This window comes from Hyperolius riggenbachi, chromosome 3 (genome assembly GCF_040937935.1).
Source record: "Hyperolius riggenbachi isolate aHypRig1 chromosome 3, aHypRig1.pri, whole genome shotgun sequence".
Classification (NCBI taxonomy): Eukaryota; Metazoa; Chordata; class Amphibia; order Anura; family Hyperoliidae; genus Hyperolius; species Hyperolius riggenbachi.
The window spans coordinates 283,294,957-283,321,058 of NC_090648.1; the positions used below are offsets into that span (position 1 = coordinate 283,294,957).

A 26,102-nucleotide genomic window follows, 5' to 3' on the forward strand; every position below is an offset into this window, starting at 1 on the left:
ACCCACCTAACCCTAACCACGACATCTTGTGTAAAAGGGCACCCGAATTGTGACTATAAAAAGCAGTTACAAATAGCAGTGAGAAATAGCAGCTGCACATAGAAAATAGCAGCTACAAATAGCGACTACAGATTGGCGCTCTTCTAAACAAGATACATGTTTGCACCCTTTTTGAGCCTTGTGTGTTCTTTGGACTTCACGGTGTTGTTGCTCCCAATATTCTCTTAGACAACCTCTGAGGCCATCACAGAGCAGCTGTATTTGTACTGACATTAGATTACACACAGGTGCACTCTATTTAGGCTACTTGCACACCAAGATGCTGCGTTAGGTGCTATGTTAAGGGAGCATAACGTGCACCTAACGCAAGGCCTGGTGCTCTTCGATGTGGACGTCAGAGTGAGCCGCGTTGTGCAGCTCACTCTGGCGTCCGTGATGCGTACTCTTGGAGGCATGCGGCATCACGTGGTCCCGCCGGCCAATCGCCGCACAGAGTGGCCGCACCAGGAAGTAAACACTGCACGTCACAACATGCAGTGAATATTAATTAGCCGCTCTCCACTCCTCCCCAACATGACTGAGTATGTGCAAACAGTCTAACACGGCTTAAGCCGCTGTAACGCCGTAGCATGCTGCACTTTCGGAAGAACGTGCAGCGTTACATGTAACGCAACGTGGGCAGTGTGAACAGCCCACTTGTGTTACATTGCTGTACGTTGGGGGAGCGTTACAGGCTGCACTAACGTGCGCCTGTAATGTCCCTGTGTGTAAGCAGCCTTAGGCCCGGTTCACATTAGCGGTGGCCGTCCGGAATCGCCGTGCCGGAGCCGGACCGCTTGCAGAACGGACGGAACGGACGCACGGCATAGCAATGAAAGCCTATGCGTCCGTTCACATGCGTCCGTTCTGCCGGACCGGATCCGGACCGGATCCGGACTCCGGCGTCCGTTCCAACATGCGCTATTTTTTGGTCCGGCTCCTCCGGCAGCCGTATCCGGGGCGGAGCCGGACTGCACCATCCGGCCAATACAAAGCTATGAGAACCGGAGAGCGCACAACACACTGGCTAAAAATCCGGATGTTCTACCCCACTTCCTATGCGGATTGTTGCGGCGATTTTGGATGGGGACACATGGGCAAGCATTTTGGAGTGGAGCAGCAGTGACTTTAAACGAGCTGGAGATGTTGGCAGCATGTCGGAGGTGGAGGTGAGTGCTAAACAGCGGAGGGCCTGATTCCACAGGTCCCCCTTCTGCTGACCTCCCAGACCCCAACATTTTTATTTGGTTTGTACTAACTTTTGCCAAACGGATCCGGATCGCATCCTGATGAACACCTGATGCAACCTGACCGGATCCGGATCGGATCCGGATCAGAACCGTACGGTTCCGATCCGGTCCGGATCCGGTCAGGTCATCCGGTCCGTTTGGCAGAGAACCGCAAGTGTGAACCGGGCCTTAGGCCCGGTTCACATTAGCGGTGGCCGTCCGGAATCGCCGTGCCGGAGCCGGACCGCTTGCAGAACGGACGCACGGCATAGCAATGAAAGCCTATGCGTCCGTTCACATGCGTCCGTTCTGCCGGACCGGATCCGGACCGGATCCGGACTCCGGCGTCCGTTCCAACATGCGCTATTTTTTGGTCCGGCTCCTCCGGCAGCCGTATCCGGGGCGGAGCCGGACTGCACCATCCGGCCAATACAAAGCTATGAGAACCGGAGAGCGCACAACACACTGGCTAAAAATCCGGATGTTCTACCCCACTTCCTATGCGGATTGTTGCGGCGATTTTGGATGGGGACACATGGGCAAGCATTTTGGAGTGGAGCAGCAGTGACTTTAAACGAGCTGGAGATGTTGGCAGCATGTCGGAGGTGGAGGTGAGTGCTAAACAGCGGAGGGCCTGATTCCACAGGTCCCCCTTCTGCTGACCTCCCAGACCCCAACATTTTTATTTGGTTTGTACTAACTTTTGCCAAACGGATCCGGATCGCATCCTGATGAACACCTGATGCAACCTGACCGGATCCGGATCGGATCCGGATCAGAACCGTACGGTTCCGATCCGGTCCGGATCCGGTCAGGTCATCCGGTCCGTTTGGCAGAGAACCGCAAGTGTGAACCGGGCCTTAGGCCCGGTTCACATTAGCGGTGGCCGTCCGGAATCGCCGTGCCGGAGCCGGACCGCTTGCAGAACGGACGGAACGGACGCACGGCATAGCAATGAAAGCCTATGCGTCCGTTCACATGCGTCCGTTCTGCCGGACCGGAGCCGGACCTGGACCGGATCCGGATCCGGACTCCGGCGTCCGTTCCAACATGCGCTATTTTTTGGTCCGGCTCCTCCGGCAGCCGTATCCGGGGCGGAGCCGGACTGCACCATCCGGCCAATACAAAGCTATGAGAACCGGAGAGCGTACAACACACTGGCTAAAAATCCGGATGTTCTACCCCACTTCCTATGCGGATTGTTGCGGCGATTTTGGATGGGGACACATGGGCAAGCATTTTGGAGTGGAGCAGCAGTGACTTTAAACGAGCTGGAGATGTTGGCAGCATGTCGGAGGTGGAGGTGAGTGCTAAACAGCGGAGGGCCTGATTCCACAGGTCCCCCTTCTGCTGACCTCCCAGACCCCAACATTTTTATTTGGTTTGTACTAACTTTTGCCAAACGGATCCGGATCGCATCCTGATGAACACCTGATGCAACCTGACCGGATCCGGATCGGATCCGGATCAGAACCGTACGGTTCCGGTCCGGATCCGGTCAGGTCATCCGGTCCATTTGGCAGAGAACCGCAAGTGTGAACCGGGCCTTAGTCATTATCACTCATCAGGCAATGTCTATAGGCAACTGACTGCACTCAGATCAAAGGGGGCCAAATAATTATGCACACACCACTTTGCAGTTATTTATTTGTAAACAAAATTTGGAATCATGTATGATTTTCGTTCCACTTCTCATGTGTACACCACTTTGTGTTGGTCTTTCATGTGGAATTCCAATAAAACTGATTCATGTTTGTGGCAGTAATGTGACAAAATGTGGAAAATTTCAAGGGGGCCGAATACTTTTGCAAGCCACTGTATCAGGCTGTCAGCACTACAATAATACATCATCCATCAAACAATAGATAAATGCACTTTCATTTCTTTTCTTTTCTTTTTCTGTTGTTATTTCTAATGACTTTTCATGGTTATGCTCTAATGCTAATAATTTTGCAGACTCTGTAATTATGATACAAGAAAAAGCAATACAGTTTTGTTTTATGGTAAGCATAATTAAAAATATGAATATGGATTGTGTATATATTTTTTGCATAATGGGATTTGCATATTACCTAGGAAAACCATGGTATATGAATGACTGCTTTGTGAGTCATAGCTCACTGTCCATATATTAGTCACTGAGCTAGAGCGATTGTGTTTTATGCACAAGACATGCTTAATAAATGGTTTGCATAACTCCAATTGTTCCACTAGCCCCTACCCTAATGTATGTTTGTAAAAGAATTTAAATCATAAAACAATGAGATACAAATTTTCAATTATAGCATGAGCGCAGTGCTAGCAGTAGATTAATCTACTTACTTTCAAAGGGTTTTAGGTTTGGAGGCATTTCCGGTAATTATAGTAAATTAAACATCAGATTCAAGACATTGACAAATGAAGACATGCTTTATAACTGTGATTTTGATGAAGATTTATCACACTTGCATGTAAATAAATATCTGTACTGCATAATGATTTATTGTATCACAGTTTCTTTCTGACACTTTCTTTCCTGACTGCAGGCACTTGAGTCTTCTGCCGTCACCAAAGTACATTAGGTCCTGTTTCTCAGGGCACATCCTTAAGTATAACTCCACTTCCATTAAATTGTGTACCTCATCATCACTGTCTATCCAGTAATTGGGTGTCATCATCCTTCTTAGTCTGTAGTCCCCAAAAAATCAAGTTTTGCTTGCTTGAAGCCATCAATTTGTTCATTTCATTGGCTATTTACTTTGCCAGATAGATGGCACTAGGCACAAAGTAACAGTTCTACTATTACTGACATATGATTTACTATTTTTTTTATCCCAAAACCATCTATTATAAAATAATTTATGACAAATTCAAATCCTCAACTCAACTTAAGTACCCTCAGCGGTACTACAATGTTTTGTAAACCCAAGAGGTTGCTGTGCCATGCAGGTAGAGGACTTTAGTAGACATATCACAGAGGCCTTTTTAGAATCTAAGCACCAGAGGGTGACTGACGTACGTGTGACTTGGAGGTTGGCATTCACCAAGGTTCCAGGTGTATTAACTTGCGACAAAAAAAATGAAATCTACCACGGACTCACTATGCTCCTCTCTGAATACCTTGAAGCGTCTACTTTCCAAAATGGGGTCATTTGTGGGGTGTGTTTACTGTCCTGGCATTTTTGGGGGTGCCTAATTGTAAGCACCCCTGTAAAGCCTAAAGGTGCTCATTGGACTTTGGGCCCCTTAGCGCAGTTAGGCTGCAAAAAAGTGCCACACATGTGGTATTGCCGTACTCAGGAGCAGTAGTATAATGTGTTTTGGGGTGTATTTTTACACATACCCATACTGGGTGGGAGAAATATCTCTGTAAATGACAACTGTTTGATTTTTTTTACACACAATTGTCCATTTACAGAGATATTTCTCCCACTCAGCATGGGTATGTGTAAAAATACACCCCAAAACACATTATACTACTTCTTCTGAGTACGGCGATACCACTTTTTTGCACCCTAACTGCGCTAAGGGGCCCAAAGTCCAATGAGTACCTTTAGGATTTCACAGGTCGTTTTTGTTTCAAGACTACTCCACACGGTTTAGGGCCCCTAAAATGCCAGGGCAGTATAGGAACCCCACTAATGACCCCATTTTAGAAATAAGACACCCCAAGGTATTCCGTTAGGAGTATGGTGAGTTCATAGAAGATTTTATTTTTTGTCACAAGTTAGCGGAAATTGATTTTGATTGTTTTTTTTCACAAAGTGTCATTTTCCGCTAACTTGTGACAAAAAATAAAATCTTCTATGAACTCACCATACTCCTAACGGAATACCTTGGGGTGTCTTATTTCTAGAATGGAGTCATTTGTGGGGTTCCTATACTGCCCTGGCATTTTAGGGGCCCTAAACCGTGAGGAGTAGTCTTGAAACCAAATGTCGCAAAATGACCTGTGAAATCCTAAAGGTACTCATTGGACTTTGGGCCCCTTAGCGCACTTAGGGTGTAAAAAAGTGCCACATGTGGTATTGCCGTACTCAGGAGAAGTAGTATAATGTGTTTTGTGGTGTATTTTTACACATACCCATGCTGGGTAGGAGAAATATCTCTGTAAATGACAATTTTTTTATTTGTTTTACACACAATTGTCCATTTACAGAGAGATTTCTCCCACCCAGCATGGGCATGTGTAAAAATACACCCCAAAACACATTATACTACTTGTCCTGAGTACGGCGATACCACATGTGTGACACTTTTTTGCAGCCTAGGTGTGCTAAGGGGCCCAACGTCCTATCCACAGGTCATTTTGAGGCATTTGTTTTCTAGACTACTCCTCACGATTTAGGGCCCCTAAAATGCCAGGGCAGTATAGGAACCCCACAAGTGACCCCATTTTAGAAAGAAGACACCCCAAGGTATTCCGTTAGGTGTATGGTGAGTTCATAGAAGATTTTATTTTTTGTCACAAGTTAGTGAAAAATGACACTTTGTGAAAAAAAAACAATAAAAATCAATTTCCGCTAACTTGTGACAAAAAATAAAATCTTCTATGAACTCGTCATACACCTAACAGAATACCTTGGGGTGTCTTTTTTTCTAAAACGGGGTCACTTGTGGGGTTCCTATACCGCCCTGGCATTTTACGGGCCCAAAACCGTGAGTAGTCTGGAAACCAAATGTCTCAAAATTTTGATGACAGGTGGTCTATGAGGGGGCGAATTTTGTGGAACCGGTCATAAGCAAGGTGGCCTTTTAGATGACAGGTTGTGTTGGGCCTGATCTGATGGATAGGAGTGCTAGGGGGGTGACAGGAGGTGATTGATGGGTGTCTCAGGGGGTGGTTAGAGGGGAAAATAGATGCAATCAATGCACTGGGGAGGTGATCGGAAGGGGGTCTGAGGGGGATCTGAGGGTTTGGCCGAGTGATCAGGAGCCCACACGGGGCAAATTAGGGCCTGATCTGATAGGTAGGTGTGCTAGGGGGTGACAGGAGGTGATTGATGGGTGTCTCAAGGTGTGATTAGAGGGGGGAATAGATGCAAGCAATGCACTGGCGAGGTGATCAGGGCTGGGGTCTGAGGGCAATCTGAGCGTGTGGGCGGGTGATTGGGTGCCTGCAAGGGGCAGATTAGGGTCTAATCTGATCGGTAACAGTGACAGGTGGTGATAGGGGGTGATTTATGGGTAATTAGTGGGTGTTTAGGGTAGAGAACAGACGTAAACACTGCACTTCGGAGGTGGTCTGACGTCGGATCTGCGGGCGGGTGATCAGATTGCCCGCAAGGGGCAGGTTAGGGGCTGATTGATGGGTGGCAGTGACAGGGGGTGATTGATGGGTGGTAGTGATGGGGTTATTGATAGGTGATTGATAGGTGATTGACAGGTGATCAGTGGGTTATTACAGGGAAGAACAGATGTAAATAATGCACTGGCGAATTGATAAGGGGGGTCTGAGGGCAATCTGAGCGTGTGGGCGGGTGATTGGGTGCCCGCAAGGGGCAGATTAGGGTCTAATCTGATGGGTAATAGTGACAGGTGGTGATAGGGGGTGATTGATGGGTAATTAGTGGGTGTTTAGAGGAGAGAACAGATGTAAACACTGCACTTGGGAGGTGATCTGATGTCGGATCTGCGGGCTATCTATTGGTGTGGGTGGGTGATCAGATTGCCCGCAAGGGGCAGGTTAGGGGCTGATTGATGGGTGGCAGTGACAGGGGGTGACTGATGGGTGATTGACAGGTGATCAGTGGGTTATTACAGGGGTATAGAAGCATACAGTACACAGGGGGGGGGGGTCGTGATCAGAAGGGAGCAGGGGGCAGTTTAGGGTATAAAAAAAATAGTGTTTACAGATAGTGACAGGGAGTGATTGATGGGTGATTAGGGGGGTGATTGGGTGCAATCAGTGTCCTGGGAGGTGGGCAGGGGGGGGGGTCTGAAGGGTGCTGTGGGCGATCAGGGGGGGAGGTGTGTGTAAAAAAAATGTGTGGTGCATACTCACTACTGCTTCCTCCTCGCTGGTGGTCTCTGGAACAATGAGACCACGAGGCGAGGAGGAAGCGTGTATAAAGCACTTTGTTTACCTAACAAAGTGCTTTATACGCTTTAAATGTCGGATATCTGTATTCCTCCGCCTGCCGGAGCTGCTAATTGGCCGGCGGGCTGGAGGCTAAATCCCCGGCCATCGATCCCCGGCGGAGGATCGCGTCACGGATGACGCGATCTCTCCGCCTATGCCCATACAAGGACCGCCGCCTCTGCACATGAGCTGGTCCTTGCGGCATCCACTCTCCGACCGCCCCTGTGCAGTGGGCGGTCGTTAAGTGGTTAAAGCAGATCCGAGATGAAAAACTAACTATAACAAGTAACTTGTGTATATATCTTATCTAAAGTTTAGATAGTTTACACAGCAAATCTAGCTGCAAACAGCTTCAACAGAAAATGATTATTTCTTCCTGTTATACAATGAGGGAAGCCATGTTGTTTGTAAACATTACACAGGCAAGCTGATAGCCTCTTCTCCTCCCCTCTGCCTCTGAAATCTCTGGCTAGTAACATCTCCCCCTCCTCCTGCCCAGAGTGAGCTCTCATAAGCCCTTGCTACTGTCTGAAAATGCCACGGCACTCTGAAAAGCTGTGGGCAAGGCTTGTTTAGTTTATAGGGGATTAGAGTATTAAAACAAAAGGAAAACTATATGAAAGGAACACAATTATGCAATGAGTAAAAGTTTATCTCGGATCCACTTTAATAACGTTTCTGAGCTGTTTCTAGTGTTATCACCATGGTGATAAGGCATGTAGTATTCAGGAAACATTTTACCTCAGGCAAACCTAAAGTTAACTCTTCTGTCTTTAAGCTAAGGAGAGATGTCTTAAGTTAACTCTTCATTCCTTAAATAACTACAGAATTCTAAAGTTAAAGACAGGCTGTTAATTAACTGCATGTGAAAATAACTACAGAGGAGGTAACTTAAGGACTGAAGTGATAAGATAACTCTGTCACTGTGAAAACTTATCTCTACACCTTAATAAGGCAAGATTGATGTGTAGTGGTAAGTTTTCTTTTGCCTTACTATCTCCAGCATGATCTTAGTGAATTAAGGCCATAATGTAATTCCAGCAAATTTATACGTGAAGAGGCAGAGTGTGAGCTGAATGCCTGGTCTCACTTTGTGTGCTTGATCAGCAGTGGCCCGATTTTCACTTTGTCGGCATTACAAATGTATATGTCAAATGTGTGTATATATATATATATATATATATATATATATATATATATATATATATATATATGCTCGATGACACCCAAACCTGGCTGTTTAAACCCCCTGAGGTAAGAATGGTCAATGTGTTTATCTATAAGTCTTATTTTTGTATGTATCTATCTGTTCAAACAATGAACATATAACATTCAATAGATGGGCTTGATCCCAGCAGAAGACATTTTCCTTTTAACTTTCCTTTAACTCAATATCCATGATTATTCATGAGACTATGGGCCTGATCCAATTCACTTTTTCTCCTAAGTTTTCTCCTAGGAGATAAGTTTTCATGTTCTGTTTAAAATAACTTTTCAGTATTCTGCAATTGTAAAAGTACCAAAAACAGGTGAAAAAGTACTGGCAAAATTAAAAGTATTTATTTGCTTGCTGGTGGCTTAAAAGGCATTTTATAGATCAGATATGAAAATATAGCTCAGGAGAAAACTTAAGTAAAAAAGTAAATTGGATCAGGCCCTATGAGAGGCATCATTACTGTCAGCTGATACACCTACCTATACTGATTGGTAGATCAGTGTCTGGAAGTTTAACAGTGGTAGATGACTAATATGGGAGTACCCAGTGCCTGTGAGTGTACTATTAAAGTGGGGATTAACCATGCCACACAACAGTTAAAAAAGAACATGTACATGAAGCAGCCCATGGACTGGAGAAAAGACATACCGTAACATCAGTCCAATAGCATGTGGTCTCCAATAAGCGCGCTGTGCAGATAGAAACTAATAGCGGTGAGTGGAGGGGACATTCCCGATGACGAGCAGAGAGGAGTAAGTACTGACACTTCCTCTCCGCCCATCAGTGAGCTCTGCACCACAGCTGAGCAGAGCTGAGGACGGGGGGGGGGGGGGGGGGATGACTCTTATGTCACAGCACAGATAATATAAAAGCACTAAAATTGTTTTATTTATAAACAAGGTCAAGGGTACTTTAAAAGCCTTAAAGGACAACTGACCTGATAGGGGATATGGAGGCTGCCGTATTTCTTTCTTTTTAAATAGTGCACTTTGCTTGGCTGTCCTGATGATCCTCAACCTTTAATAATTTTAGCCATAGACCCTGAACCAGCATGCGGATCAGATATTTGACTTAAGTTTGGCTGTATTTGATGCATGCTTGTTTCAGGTGTGTTTTCAGACACTACTGATGCATGAAAGATAAGCAGGATGCCAGGCAACTGGTATTCTTTAAAATGAAATAAATATGGTAGCCTCTATATCCCTCTCAGTTCAGTTGTTTACATATATATTTATTAGCAAATTATGTATAAATTCTAAGTGTCAAGAGGACTTGAGATAAAGTAATGCACATCAGGGGGTGCATTGCCATTTTTAAAAGGGTACATTCTGTACTTTCAGTTGAGAGACACTTGTCCTAGAAGAAATGGAGCACATGTGGAAAAGGACAAACCTAATTATGCTAAAACAACTCATTTTACAGGAGGAAAAAAAATCGCCCCTTCAGGTTACAAGTCTGGCACCAGAGTGGCAATAAAAATTTAAAGTGTGAATGTGGCGTAAGACTGGCAGCAATGTACTGCTACACCGTTTCCCAGGCTCATAAGTGCCATTTAGGGATTAGTGGAAGCTGGTTATTCTATTTAATATTCTAACAATACATTTCATGCTTTCTTATCCAATACACGAATAGATAAAATAGATAATTTTTATGTTTCCCTGAAATTCAGCTTTAGTTATATAAGAAGAGAACAATGAACTGAAACCTTGATCCCATGTTTCTTATGTTATCTTCCATTTTAAATTAACATTATAAGTGGTTTCATATAAAGAAATCTGCAGTCTGATTCTACCTTTATTTAATACACGTTCGGTTTGATCAAAACTTGTTTATTTCATTTTAGTGTATGAGTGTGCATTACTCACAAGTAATATTACCGTTATGCAGAAAGCTTTTGTCAATATATGAAAAGCTTTTGTGTCTTGAGGGTGTACGTCTGTTCGCAGTTCTTTTCTGTACAGAACAATTATGTGAGAGATAAATGAATTCTTGCATTGATTTTAACAGTTCAGGTGCTGTGGCGTGGTGTATCTGACTGACTGGCTGGAGATGACAGAGATGGATTGGCCTCCTGATTCCTGTTGTGTGAAAGAATACCCAGGATGTTCCAAACAAGCACACCATGGAGATCTCAGTGATCTGTATCAGGAGGTAGGCAATGCCACCAATGATTAATATTTTCAGCATATGTTCATATGGCCTACAAAACAGAATGAAATAACAGGCTGCCTGCTATGTTTATGTGGAAAAAAAAACAGATACATCAACTACACTTATGTTATGTATAGTGAGGATTACTTATAAATGAGATTTATTTATTAAAGGATTTTATTATATTTGTAATTAGGCTCTAGTGAACATTAACTCTGTATCGCGTTTACATCAAAGTATTATACCTGTAGCACTACCTGATAAATAATAATAAGAAAATCATAGGGGAATAACAGCATGCTGACCTGTTCTGACAGTGCAACAGATGATATAGAGGTAAAAAAAAGAACATACGTTTGCCTTCTAATTAAATGATTATTTGCTTTTGTCACTATAAATATTGGTGTCAGTTTATGCTGCTGTTGTTTACAGCATGTGTAAGCTCGATGTATTCCTGTACTCCTGGGCTTGACTGTTTCTATGAAACATGGGGGCCTATTTGGAACAACATGTAGCCAAGGAAACTGTGGATATGCCCTTAGCAGTCAAAAGTTTATCTTTTATTTCAGGCCTGAGTTAGAATAATGCATTTATGGAGAAAATATGTTTGTGTAGTTCTGTTTAATAACCAAGGCATATATCCTCCAGAAATGGGAGAATAATCTGCCGTCTTTGTTATGTCCCTTGAAGCAGAATACATGAGAACATATAAACAATAAACAAAACAAACCTTCATCAATTTGTAGAATTTCTGTTCAGATTGCCCGACGCAAGGAACTTTTGCTGCAAAACATCAGGGCATAGTTCAATATGTTTAAAACTACCTCCCTGCTAGACATACCCTGACCCAACCACCCAAACTATTACAACACTAAGTTATCAACTCTCCTTTCCCCTGATCCAGACTCTTGTCGCTACCCATACACTGTATGACATTTTTAACAGATACAGATTAGAGCCTCTCAAACTGCATACCGTGGCACCCCAATGGTGATGCGGCTGCCCTTTAAATCTTGTGTCCATATTCTGTTTCTCCTGCCAAACACCTTTTTTACCAGATCCAAGGGCTTCTGTGGCGATCAGCATCTTCTCCTCGCCCTCACTCTTCTCCTAGTGCTGGCTTTTCCTGATTGCATCATTACACACGGCTGGCACTAGGGGGAAGGATGAGGGAAAGGAGAGGACTCTAATTGCTGCTGACTCCCAGGATCATGAGACATGTAATCAGCTTCTGCTGCTTTTAACTTTGCATTTAAAGGAGGACACCGGACATAGGAGGACACAGAGGAGGGCACAGGGGAAAAAGGAGGGCACAAAGGGGGGCAAAGGAAAATACAAAGGGGGACTAAGGAGGGCACGGGACAAACAAGGATACAAAAGGGAATGAAGGAGGGTACAGGAAAAATGAGGACACAGGGGAACACAAAAGAATTTCAAAAATTTGTGATCGTGGCAATTTTGAGTGATGTTAATGAAACTCAATGGGAGCGTTTTTTTGTTTTTTTTTTTAATGATCACAATGCTCTGATGCTCAGAAAAGCTCTCAGAACGTGCTCATAATATATCTACAGCCTAAGAGAAGCAAATAAGCACACAATCAGTTACTTGTTAGTCATTAATTTTCTGGCTTCTTTCACACCCCTGGTGATATATTCAACAGGGAAGCACACTACAAGCTAAATGTAAAAACAATAATTCAGGCTTGTCACAGAACTCTGGCTTATATTTTATGGAAAAGTACACAAATAGCTACTTGGGATTGTTTCACAGCTTAAGTTGTGCTTTGACAGATGAGGTTACAGTATGTTGATTGATAACTTTTATGGAGCTTTTTTTTCACACTTGTCCATACTTTGTCAGAATCTTTGACTTTTTTCCCCTGACTAAAAACATTTTTAGTAAAAACTTTATTTCAGTTTGCACAGGTGCAAGAATGTCACTTCTATCAGATCCAGATGGGTGAATGAAAATTGCACTTAAAGGACTACTGAAGTGAAAAGAATATGGAGGCTGTCATTTATTTTTAGCTATTTGGCTGCAGTAATGGATGAATAACACCAGGAACCAGCATGCAGTTAATCTTGTCAAATCTGACAATAATGTCAGAAACGCCTGATCTGCTGCATGCTTGTTCAGGGTTTATGGCTAAAAGTATTAGAGGCAGAGGATCAGCAGGACAGCCTGGCAACTGGTATTGCTTAAAAGGAAATAAATACAGGGAGTGCAGAATTATTAGGCAAGTTGTATTTTTGAGGAATAATTTTATTATTGAACAACAACCATGTTCTCAATGAACCCAAAAAACTCATTAATATCAAAGCTGAATTGTAACGGTTGGGTGTAGCAACTCAGATGTCTGATTATATGGTGATCTGCAGAATCACCAATAATGCAGACACTATACCTGATTATGTGGTGATCTGCAGAATCACCAATAATACTAGTATAGCCAAAAGGGTGCTAAGAGTGTAGTGCTTGGTGCAACCGTAATATAATAGTTTGGCGAGACCTCACCAGAGGGGCTGGTGAGGTACAATCAGTACACTGACTGTATAATAGCGTACAAGCCCCAGCAAGCTGGAGATACTGATACTGAAGAGAGAGAATCTCCCGAGGAGCGGGTGATTCAGACTGTACTGCAGCCTAGTGATCACCTGAGGACCAGGTGATTAAGACGGTACTGCAGGCTAGTGAACACCTGAGGAGCAGGAGTACAAACAATACTGCGACTAGTGATCACCTGAGGAGCAGGTGATTAAGACTGTACTGCAGGCTAGTGAACACCTGAGGAGCAGGATTGACAAACAGTACGGCAACTAATGATCACCTGAGGAGCAGGTGATTCTATGCTAGAAATCCCTCACCAGAGGCTAGGCCCACTGGTGAGGGCAGAGTGGTCAGACAGGCTAAGTTCGGCAACAGAGAGGTTAGTATCGGAACAGAATCGTGAGGCAAAGGATAACGGGTAAACAGGCAGAGGTTCAGCAACAAGTCAGATAGGCAGAAGTACAAAATCAATGAGCAGATGCAAGGTCAGAGTATAGCCAGACTTATACACAAATAATCAATAACAATATAGTAATATCCTAGTCTAGGTGTGAAGTCCTTGGTTTCAACACCTGGGATCTAGTCTAAGGTCTGAGCGCTAACACTGAAGTATTCACAACAGCAGACAGTTTCCGAATGAAGCCCGGAGGCTTAAAGAGAATCTGTATTGTTAAAATCACACAAAAGTAAACATACCAGTGTGTTAGGGGACATCTCCTATTACCCTCTGTCACAATTTCGCCGCTCCCCGCCGCATTAAAAGTGGTTAAAAACAGTTTTAAAATGTTTGTTTATAAACAAACAAAATGGCCACCAAAACAGGAAGTAGGTTGATGTACAGTATGTCCACACATAGAAAATACATCCATACACAAGCAGGCTGTATACAGCCTTCCTTTTGAATTTCAAGAGATCATTTGTGTGTTTCTTTCCCCCTGCATCTCTCATGCACTGAAGTTTCAGGCTGCTCTTTTCTTCCTGCAAACAGCTTTGCCCTTGTCTGTAATTCCTCACTATGTGAAAGCCCAGCCAGCTCAGAGGACGATTTATCCAGCTTGTAAAAGATAAGAGAGAAGAGAGAAGCTGCTCTAATCTAAATAACACATAGGCAGTGTGCATAGAGGGGCCTGGAAGGGGGAGTGCATAGCAGAACCACAACACTGAAGAACTTGGCAGCCTTCCAGACACAGGCTGACAAGTCTGACAAGAGAGAGATAAGTTGATTTATTACAGAGACTGTGATAGTACAAAGTGCTGCAGTAAGCCAGAACACATTAGAATAGCTTTTGGAACTTGTAGGATGATAAAAAACAGGATGTAATTTTTGTTACGGAGTCTCTTTAAGAAGCAGAGGAGACCTCACTGGCACGCCCCCTGCAGTCAGCCAATCCTGGGCGCCATGAGACTCCTCTGATGTCAGCCGACCAGCAGGTCAGCTGACGAGCCTCCTCCTAGCATAAAGGTCCCGTCTGTGCATGCGCCCGCACGAGACGGTGACCCCTTGAGACAATGAACGTTCTGTCCTAGACGCCGGGAGGACGGGCAGAGGCACGGAGGCAGCTGCAGCAGTGGTGCTGTTCGCCGCAGTTGCCACGTTGTTCATTACATGAATATTTTTGAAAGTAGTTTTTAGTTTGTGTTTAGTTTTAGCTATTTTAGGGGGATATCTGTGTGTGCAGGTGACTATTACTGTGCATAATTATTAGGCAACTTAACAAAAAACAAATATATACCCATTTCAATTATTTATTTTTACCAGTGAAACCAATATAACATCTCAACATTCACAAATATGCATTTCTGACATTCAAAAACAAAACAAAAACAAATCAGTGACCAATATAGCCACCTTTCTTTGCAAGGACACTCAAAAGCCTGCCATCCATGGATTCTGTCAGTGTTTGATCTGTTCACCATCAACATTGCGTGCAGCAGCAACCACAGCCTCCCAGACACTGTTCAGAGAGGTGTACTGTTTTCCCTCCTTGTAAATCTCACATTTTATGTTAAACCACAGGTTCTCAATGGGGTTCAGATCTGGTGAACATGGAGGCCATGTCATTAGTTTTTCTTCTTTTATACCCTTTCTTGCCAGCCACGCTGTGGAGTACTTGGACGCGTGTGATGGAGCATTGTCCTGCCTGAAAATCATGTTTTTCTTGAAGGATGCAGACTTCTTCCTGTTCCACTGCTTCAAGAAGGTGTCTTCCAGAAACTGGCAGTAGGACTGGGAGTTGAGCTTGACTCCATCCTCAACCCGAAAAGGCCCCACAAGCTCATATTTGATGATACCAGTACTCCACCTCCACCTTGCTGGCGTCTGAGTCGGACTGGAGCTCTCTGCCCTTTACCAATCCAGCCACGGGCCCATCCATCTGGCCCATCAAGACTCACTCTCATTTCATCAGTCCATAAAACCTTAGAAAAATCAGTCTTAAAATATTTCTTGGCCCAGTCTTGACGTTTCAGCTTGTGTGTCTTGTTCAGTGGTGGTCGTCTTTCAGCCTTTCTTACCTTGGCCATGTCTCTGAGTATTGCACACCTTGTGCTTTTGGGCACTCCAGTAATGTTGCAGCTCTGAAATATGGCCAAACTGGTGGCAAGTTTCATCTTGGCAGCTGCACGCTTGACTTTTCTCAGTTCATGGGCAGTTATTTTGCGCCTTGGGTTTTCCACACGCTTCTTGCGACCCTGTTGACTATTTTGAATGAAATGCTTGATTGTTCGATGATCACGCTTCAGAAGCTTTGCAATTTTAAGAGTGCTGCATCCCTCTGCAAGATATCTCACTATTTTTGACTTTTCTGAGCCTGTCAAGTCCTTCTTTTGACCCATTTTGCCAAAGGAAAGGAAGTTGCCTAATAATTATGCACACCTAATATAGGGTGTTGATGTCATTAGACCACACCCCTTCTCATTACAGAGATGCACATCACCTAATATGCTTAATTGGTAGTAGGCTTTTGAGCCTATACAGCTTGGAGTAAGACAACATGCATAAAGAGGATGATGTGGTCAAAATACTCATTTGCCTAATAATTCTGCACTCCCTGTATAGCAGCCTCCATATGCTTCTCGCTTCAGTTGCCCTTTAATTATGGCCACAGTTTAGAAAACTACCAAAAAGAATAATATTTGTCTGTTAAAAGAAAAAAAAAAAGCAACTCTGAATAAGAGCTCCAGTTAAGAAAAACAATCATACAGTATAATATTTTCTAAGTTGCTTTCCAGTTGCTGACATTGTGAAATCTTCACATGCAAATGCTGAACATTATATTTCCTTGTCTTGAACACATCAAATATTCTTTCAAGTAACTTTGTGTACACCCAGGTGCATTTTCAGGTTTTGGAACTCTAGCAGTTTACAAACTCACTACTTCAACCTTCCCAATCAATAATATTGCACTCAGTGAAATTCATTACTAAATACCATAAATACCACCATCCAGAATCATAAATATCACCAAGGCAAGGACACAATGGCCTCAATTCACTAAACTTATCTCCTGTCTTTAATAACTCTTCTAGAGTTGTTACCATGGTGATAAGGCATGTAGTATTCAGGAAACATTTTACCTCAGGCAAGCCTAAAGTTAACTTTTCTGTCTTTAAATTAACTCTCCAATCCTTAAAATAACTCCAGAGTTAAAGACAGGCTGTTAATTAGCTGCATGTAAAAAAAAACTATAGAGGAGGTCAATTAACTACAGAGGAGGTCAATTAACTACAGAGGAGGTAAATTAACTACAGGAGAGATAACTTAAGGAATGAAGAGGTAAGATAACTCTCTCACGTGTGGAGGTAAGTTTTCTCTTGCCTTATTATCGCTAGCATGATCTTAGTGAATTGAGGCCATAGTCCATCGACTTATGTTTTCCTCTGTTTTATTAGGCATCCTCCAAAGTCACTTCCTCTCATGATCCAAGACCTTACTAGCAGTTTAATTAACATTTATTCAAACTGACATTACCGTGTTTGCATATGTGGTAAGGATAATTTAAAGTGTGAGATCTTTCAGAGACAAAATGATTTGTTCTTTGTGATTAATTTGTCGCTCGTTAAATATGAGAAATAAATGTTGACAGTGTAGCTTATTCTTTGGTAACATGTACAATTTCAGTTGCATTTATGTTACTAGTCTACAGTACATTATCAACCCTTTGCCATACAGGTGTTGTGAGCCTTATTTTCTTCAAGCCTGAACAACTGCAGAACTTACCGTATTTTTCGCCGTATAAGACGCACTTTTTCTCCCCCAAAAATGGGGAGAAAAAGTCCCTGCGTCTTATACGGCAAATGCAGGGAATCCCCGACTTAAGAACACCCGCCGATACTAACCGCCGCCACGTCGGGGATTCCCTGCATTTAGCTACATGTGTGGTCTGCTCTCCGTACGGTAATGTCTGCAGGGGCATGTATGTATGTGCCGCCCCTGTGTTCCTGGCTCCCCCCATGTGGTGCGCAGACTCGTTCCCCTGCCTGATTGTCCGTTCCCGCATAGGTGCACTCACGTCCCCGCAATTGTACTCTACCCTCCCCGCTCGTTTCTGCTACCCTCCCCGCTCGTGTGCGCTGCCCCCATGTCAGCATAGCAGCCGCAGTCTTACTATGCCAGCGGCTCCCGGGATCGCAGACCTGGTCTTCTGTCTTGCCGCTCTAGTGATGGCTTCTGCTGATGACGCGTATTGCAGAAGCCATCACTAGAGCGGCAAGACAGAAGACCAGGTCTGCGATCCCGGGAGCCGCTGGCATAGTAAGACTGCGGCTGCTATGCTGACATGGGGGCAGCGCACACGAGCGGGGAGGGTAGCAGAAACGAGCGGGGAGGGTAGAGTACAATTGCGGGGACGTGAGTGCACCTATGCGGGAACGGACAATCAGGCAGGGGAACGAGTCTGCGCACCACATGGGGGGAGCCAGGAACACAGGGGCGGCACATACATACATGCCCCTGCAGACATTACCGTACGGAGAGCAGACCACACATGTAGCGGGGACAGCTATGGACACCTAGGGCACAGCTATGGACACCTGGGGGACAGCTATGGGCACCTGGGGCACAGCTATGGGCACCTTGGGCACAGCTATGGGCACCTGGGGCACAGCTATGGGCACCTGGGGCACAGATATGGGCACCTGGGGCACAGCTATGGACACCTGGGGGACAGCTATGGACACCTGGGGGACAGCTATGGACACCTGGGGGACAGCTATGGACACCTGGAGGACAGCTATGGACACCTGGGGCACAGCTATGGGCACATGGGGCACAGCTAAGGACCACACTGCGGACGCCCGAGGACACCTAAGGACAAAGGGGGACCACACTGCGGACATATGGGGACACCTAAGGACACAGGAGGACCACACTGGGGACCCCTGAGGGCACATGGGGGACAACTGAGGTCACATGGAGGACATTAATTGGGGGAGAACATATACAAGACGCTCCAGTATATAGACACACCAGGTTTAGCATACATTTTTTTTTTCCTGGTTTTTGCCCTCTAAACCTGGGTGCGTCTTATATTCCGGAGCGTCTTATACGGCGAAAAATACGGTAACTGATTTATCAAATAGGACTTTTGTTTTATCTTTCTACTGGAGTCTGAATTTTAACATTCCTAGACATTGCATTAAGCTTTCAGTGTTGTCCAGAACATTATGTTGGAAGTTTATTGTAAAGTATACCATTATACAGCAGTGGTTTTTGAAATTATCCCTTTGCATCTCACAAGTAGCCCCTATAGGATGCAAGTATGTGTAAGTAAGCATTAGTATCTCTTGTACATGGTATGTACAAAATGGTTTCTAAGCAAGCTTATGTCTTTACATAACTCAAGTCATTCCATTTGCTGTTTATGGAAATTTTAAGATAATCATCAATTGGACATTATTTCATCCAACCATGTGCCCTGAAAAACCTGCCCCAGGGATACATGTAGCACTGACTAAGATCAACTGGTATACAACTCACCAACAATAAAACTAAATAACATGTTAATGTTGTTGTACATGGTTCCAGTTCTGAAAATATGTTTTTTTGTGTTAAATTGTATTTGGTTCATTTTAAAGTTACTATCAACATTCCAAGGTTTTGCATTGGTAAACTGTGTAAAAATAATGTTATTCCCTGGATTCCCAAAGCAAATAATGGAGACCAGTACTAAGCAGACTGAAGATAAATCTCTTAGGATTACTGTTCAGTTTTGCTGCAGTTCATCAAATTCCCACTGTGTTTGGTGGGTAGAAAATGTAGACCAGAATGAGATTTCTGTTGCTGAAATGTCTTACTGGAGATTCCTGTATCATAAAAGCTTGCTGGAGCCTAATGCACGCTAGACTGATATCACACTGTACAGAGGTACAGAAAATGCCATACTTTAAATGTTATATAGAACTGATTACCTGAGAAACCTAAACACACACAAACAGTGAATGTTCTGCAAAATTCTGCTTTATTTTGCAGAACAAAATGTATTCAGGAGAAATCATGCAGCAATGTGTTTTTTACTGGGTTTCTTAGAGAATCAATTTGACAGAACTTGCATATTTCATTAGACTAATCAATCATAAATTAAAGTAAAATGATTAATCAAGTCTTTCAATCAATAATAGGGATGGAATCACTGAACATTGCTCTTTTTTGTGGATTGTGAAATTAACATGCTAATGTTGATAAGGTGGCAATGTACGATCGTTTTGCCCTCACTTTTACCTAGCATGACCACATGGTGAACTTGACTGTCACTTTCATGCAAGTAAAGCCAAGTGCATCCCATCTAATAGATTTCTCAGAATTTGGGACTGAAAGGAGAGAATTTACTTAACTTTTTTTGGTATGCTGATATTTCTTCAATCTAAAACCCTCTGACTCTTGTCTTTGACAATCCTTTGATTCCTGCTGCAGTACACCACAGTCTTTTATTTTTGTTCCACAAGAACTCTTGGCCTCAGTAAAGACATATATTCTTAGCAGGTTCTACATTCTTTTATCTATTAGAAGGCTTTTAGGACTAGGTAAGGGGCTTATCTGGAGACAGTTTAGTAGCTCCTGCAATGCCCTATACCTGGCAGATAGCTATTTAATAAAGTTCTTCTCTTTTGAGGCACTTTGCACAGAACCGTTTAAGCCAGGCCACTTAGTTTTCTAAAAATGTATGGGCTGCTGAGAGAAACAGGTTTGAGAGAATATTTACAGAAGACTTTGAGAACCTTTAAGTTCCAGGAATGGAAAAACATCTTAACCACTTCACAACTGAGGGGTTTTACCCCTTCAGCATCCAAGCAATTTTCACCTTTCAGCTCCTTCCATTCATTTGCCGATAACTTTATCTCTACTTATCAGAATGAAATGTGTTAAATGTGTTTTTTTATCACTAATTAGGCTTACTTTGGGTGGTACATTATGCCAAGAATTTTTTTTTATTATAAATGTTTTTTAATGGAAAAATAAGAAAAAAATTGGAAAAAAATCCTTATTTTTCAGTTTTCGGCCATTATAATTTTTAAATAATGCATGCTACCATAATTAAAATCCACGTAATTAATGTGCCCATTTGTACCGGTTATTACACTATTTAAATGATGTCCCTATCACAATGTCTGGTGCCAATATTTTATTAGGAAATAAAGATGCCTTTTTTTCAGTTTTGCATCCATCATTAATAAAAAGCCCATAATTTATAAAGTAACAGTATTATACCGTCTTGACATACATATTAAAAAAGTTCAGTCCCTAAGAAAAATATTAATGCATTTTTTATAATTGTAAATTTATTTCATTGTATTTTTTTTACAAAAAAAATAAATGTTGGTAACTATTGGGGAGTGTGGGAGGTTAGGGGTTAATTTAAAATGTAAAAACAGGTCTTTGCATTTAAAAAAAGTACTTTTAGATGTAGTTTTACTATTTGGCCACAAGATGGCCTCAGTCTTTTTTTTGTTATATGTCCTGTAAGCGAAATATGTATGCCCACAGGAAGTGTACTGAAGATGGGAAACTTTTATTTACTAGAATGATCGTGCAGCTTCTCATAAAAGGCACCGATAATTGCTACGGGGACTTATATCAATGATTAGGAATTGCTTTCTCATTCATTGATCTCCTGGCGGGCAGATGGCAACATGAACGAGCGCACAAATAAGCGGGAGCGCTTTCAGCAGTGGTAGCAGCGGGAGTACGTATATTTACTCCCCTGGGCGGTTAGATGAAGTCTGCAGGGGAGTAGATATACTGTACTGGAGCTGTGAAGTGGTTAACATACAAATTGCTCCTCTCACCTTAGCCAAATTAGTATAGATGTCCTGCTTCACTACATACATAAGATGTTCCCCAGCATCCCTTATGCTTGCAGGAGATGTGCAAGATCCTCAGGTACACAACTGCATATTTTGTGGAAGTGCGAGAAGAACATACACAGACAAATACATATCTTGAATTAGTTAGAAACTCTTGAGAATTATTTATTGCCACAGTCGCTTGCTTTGTATCAAAAATCAAGATTTTTAAGACTTTGCGGTTAATTCAGAAAACGTTTCTGGTGCCTTTAACACCTTTTAGGTGTTTTGCGGCCTTCACGTTTCTCCAAATTCAAAAAAAGATTGAAAAATGTGAGCAAAGTTTGTATTCATTTAGCACCTAACTATACATAAATTAATGCATTTGCATAATGAATGTTTAAATGAATGTCCTTTAAACTACTGAGTCATTCATCTAACTTTTACTTATCAAAACATCTTGATAGGCATGTTCCCCTGCTGTAAGAAGAGAAGTGAGGCCCAGGGCTTCTGTCAAGAGGCAAGGAGTTGGGACTAATTCAATCTTACACCAAATAGGGAGATTTAGTTGAGTGTAAATGTGTTAGCTACTACAGGTTGTTACAGAGCAGTGTCATAAAAAATGTATTAAATGACTATCTTTATTTTATGTATGCCATAGAGAGGGGTTGGATCCCTAGACTAAAATTAATCATTGGCCTTTGTTTTTGGTTTTGTTGCAACTTGCAAAGTTTATTTTCTGTATTTTTCATCCTCTCTTCCCCTTTCCTTCAGTTTCCCTTCTTTTCTCCTCACTTTTCTTAAACAATCATAAGGTCTAGATTAGTAACAACTGATTGTATCTTTTATGAACTGTGTGGGAAATCCTTAATTGATACCCTGTTAAATTTGTAAGATTGCCCAAAAAAAATTAACATTTGTCATTTTTATGGTAGTTTGCTTTTTTGAGAGAGAGACAGTACGTACATCAATCAATAAATCAATCAATTAATCCAATATCAATATCAGTCCAGAAAAAAAAACACATTAGGCAAAAGTTATGAATTAATTTGCATGTCTTTTAGGGAAATATGGTTTTTATCCCGAGCAAAACATGACTAAGGCCTCTTTTCCATGTGCAGTTGATAGGCGGGGAAATGCCTCTCAAACTTTCACAACTGCTTGCTGCTGCCTGGTAACTGTTAACTGCTTGCTGATCACACAGTTCAACTGCTTATGGAAAATATGCTTTAGTACTTGGTGGAGAAGCCATTGTTGACAAGCACAGCGGTAAGACGTTTCATGTAGTTAGCCACTAGGTTTTCTCCAAGTTGATATTTTTATACCTTCACAATAAGCCACCATGATGCAAGAAAATACACTGAATAATGTTGACAGTACTTTTTCACCTACTTTGGTTATTTTTTTCAATTGCAAAGTGCTGAAAAGTTTTTAAACAGAAAATTAAAAATTATCTCCTAGGAGAAAACTTAGGTGAAAAAGTGAATTGCATATGGCCCTAGGTCTCCACATATCTCAAGAGGAATTTTGGACTCCTCTTTGCAGATACTCTCTAAATCCTTTAGTTTGTCAACTTGAAGCTACAGCTCCTTCCACACATTTAAATATAGAATTGAGCAATGGAGCCTGGAAAGGCCACTTCATGTCCTTAATGCACTTCTTCTTTAGCCACTCCTTAGTTACCTTGGTAGTAATTTTTGGGTTCTTGTTATCCTGGAAGACCCATCTATGACCTATGTCCAGTGTCCTGGTTGAGGGAAGGAGGTTCTTTTCCAAGTTATTACAAAACATGGTCCCATCCATTAGCCCCTTATGACGATTAAGTAATTCTGTGCACTTTGCAGAAAATTGGCCTCAAAGTAAAATGTATCTGCCTCCATGCTTGACTGTGGGAATGGTGTCCTGTGGGTCATAATTAGTATTTCATAAATGTAGCAGCTTGCGTTGATGCCAAAATGCTTGATTTTATTCTAATCTGACCATAACACTTTCTCCCAAGCCTTCTCTGTATCATTTAGATTTTCACTGGCAATTTAAGTTTGTCTTCTTTCGCAGGGGGACCTTAGGGGTGCTGAAAGATTTCAATCCATTGCACTGTAGTGTGTTATCAATGGTGTTCCTTGTGACTGTGGTCCCAGCTGCCTTTAGATCATTAACAAGCTCCTCCCATGTAGTTTCTCATGATCGTCCTCACCCCATATGGATCTTGTTTGAAGCTCCAGACCCCAAGGGTGATTGATGATTATTTTATAGTTCCTCCTTTACTGAATAATCACTCCAACAGTTTTCACCTTCTTACCAAGCTTCTTGCTAATGGTCTTTTAGCCCATATCAGCATTGTGCAGGTCTACAATCTTGTCGCAAATGTCCTTTTGACAATTCTTTGATCTTGCCCATGGGGATGGAGAAGTTGTAACAGAAGAAATTGATTCTGTGGACAGGTTTTGTTTTTTGCACATAATGATTTGAAAGTATCTATAATTGATAAACTGATAAGATGATCAACTGACTAATTGGTTATATAATACTAGTCGACCTAAGCTCTCTTCAAAATGGGATCTAGGTCTGTCACAGCCGCATGCGTGCACGTGCCCACTGGGCCCCCTGGCCCGTCCTCGTCCTGTCCCAACGGCTGTCAGTGCGGCACATGCGCAGTAGCGCAAAAGCACTGACACAGAGACGTGGGACGCAGAGACACAGGCAAATTATTATATAGGATATCCATGGGTTACAATCCGTAGGAACCAGAATTCTATCAGGGTTGTAGGGGATCAAATACTTATTTATCTCAATGACATGCAAATCAATTTATAACTTTTATGCAATGTGTTTTTTTCTGGATTTTTTGTTGATGTTCTGTCTCTCTTGGACCTGAACTCTTGCACAGCACACAAGGAAAATGCACCCTGTATGTATTTAAAGAGTTTAGCCTGTTTAATTCCCCCTCATTTGTGTCTAATCACTAGTTTGACTGATCCTCCCCCCTGTGTCACATGACTGCCTATGGCAGAGATTACAGATCAGCCCATTTTAAAGTACAGGCTGTAAACAATATGCCTACTTCCATGGATCAGGAAGTAGAGACTGTGCAGATGTATTTTAGGATTTGTATCAGCTGTAACAAAGAAATGTTTTTTGTTTAAAGGTTATTATGCTGTTGTGTATTTTACAGCAGAGAGGAGTTCTGAGTTCAGGTCCACTTTAATTAAAATGAAACTATTATGAAAATTACAAAAGTATTACAAAGGAACAAAACAAGACACAATAGAAACAGTCTAACCCCTGAATATACTCTGTATTGCAAGTCTAAAGGTTTTTCTAAGAAGGAGCTTGGAGTACTTGGAGTACTATAAGATGAACTGTAGGGAATTTGAGTACCTCATTGCCATTAAATGTGGTTATATAAAAAAGGTTTTACTGTGTATCACAAAACAAAAAATATTCATAAAAATGCACAATATAAAAAAAATTCCATTAGTATTGAGTATCAAACAGAGATGTATGAATGATACTGTCAGATTTTTTTTTTTACACATTGCAGATTTTTATGTATGTTTTAGTTTTGCATTATACAATAAAACCTATAAAACCTTTGGCTTTATAAAACTGCATTTAATGCGTATTGAGATCTTTGAATTCCTCAGACCTAATCTTGCCATACTCTAAGCTCCTTTCCAGAAAATCTTTTGGGTTTACAATATATAGTCATCTTGCGTTATGCTTCAATTCAAAGCACTGCTGTTGTGTAGTCCATGAAATTAGTTCTGTATATATGATGTCTTTTGTTAAGATAGATTTCCCCTGCTCAGTTGCACTGAAGCTTTTAGCTAATTATCTTTTCAGTGGTTTGAACAGTGTTTCAAATATTCTACAGTTTGTGCCACCAGCATTATTAGTAGTTTCAGTTATACTTAAGAATGCAAGACGTTATGTTATAGTATACTCATCTGTGAATGTTAAGATTTAATTATAGATAAGGCAACAAAAGTCCTGAGCATATTATGATGGAAGAAATGTAATACTACAGGGCAATACAGATTAAGAACCCTTGTGTGTTTATATACTAAATTTTTCCAAGCTGCAAACAAATAGGTGACATGCGTAAATTTATAATACAATAAGTATCTACATTCCTTGCAGCAGTGACTTTATGGGATAACAGAATAATGGAACTAATATAGAAAATCCATTCCTGGTAGGACTCTGGAAGCTTAGGTCTTTCTCTTCATTTACAAACAAGTACTTGCAGGATTGAATTTAATATTTGAATTGTTCCACTCATATCCCTTATGGCTTCTGCAGCCTAGTGTGCATAAATAGACAGAATGGATTGCAGAATATTTTTTTCATTATATGTTTTGTCCTACAGTATAAATATTTAGTTCATACAAATGGAAAAAGGTCACAGTCCCTTCTCAGAATGTGTGGCAATGCAAGGCACAAGCCATGTATAGTGCATGGGAAGCATGCAGTGTTTGCAATTGTAGTACAAATGATTACTGCTCTAAGGTGACCCTGTAGTGAGAAGAGTGTGTCAAGGCTGCAACCTTTAACCTGTTTTTTTTTAACTGGTGTTTAC

General features: G+C 42.1%; 1 protein-coding gene across 6 annotated transcripts in view; it reads left to right on the forward strand.

Annotated features, from left to right (window-relative positions):
- Positions 1–26,102, forward strand: part of TSPAN12 (tetraspanin 12) — a 310,496-nt gene that overhangs the window by 271,582 nt on the left and 12,812 nt on the right. For all 6 annotated transcript variants that reach the window (XM_068276411.1, XM_068276412.1, XM_068276410.1 and 3 more), the window contains one exon: positions 10,553–10,696. In XM_068276411.1, coding sequence (XP_068132512.1) covers positions 10,553–10,696 — 144 coding nt within the window. The remainder of the gene's footprint in view (positions 1–10,552; positions 10,697–26,102) is intronic.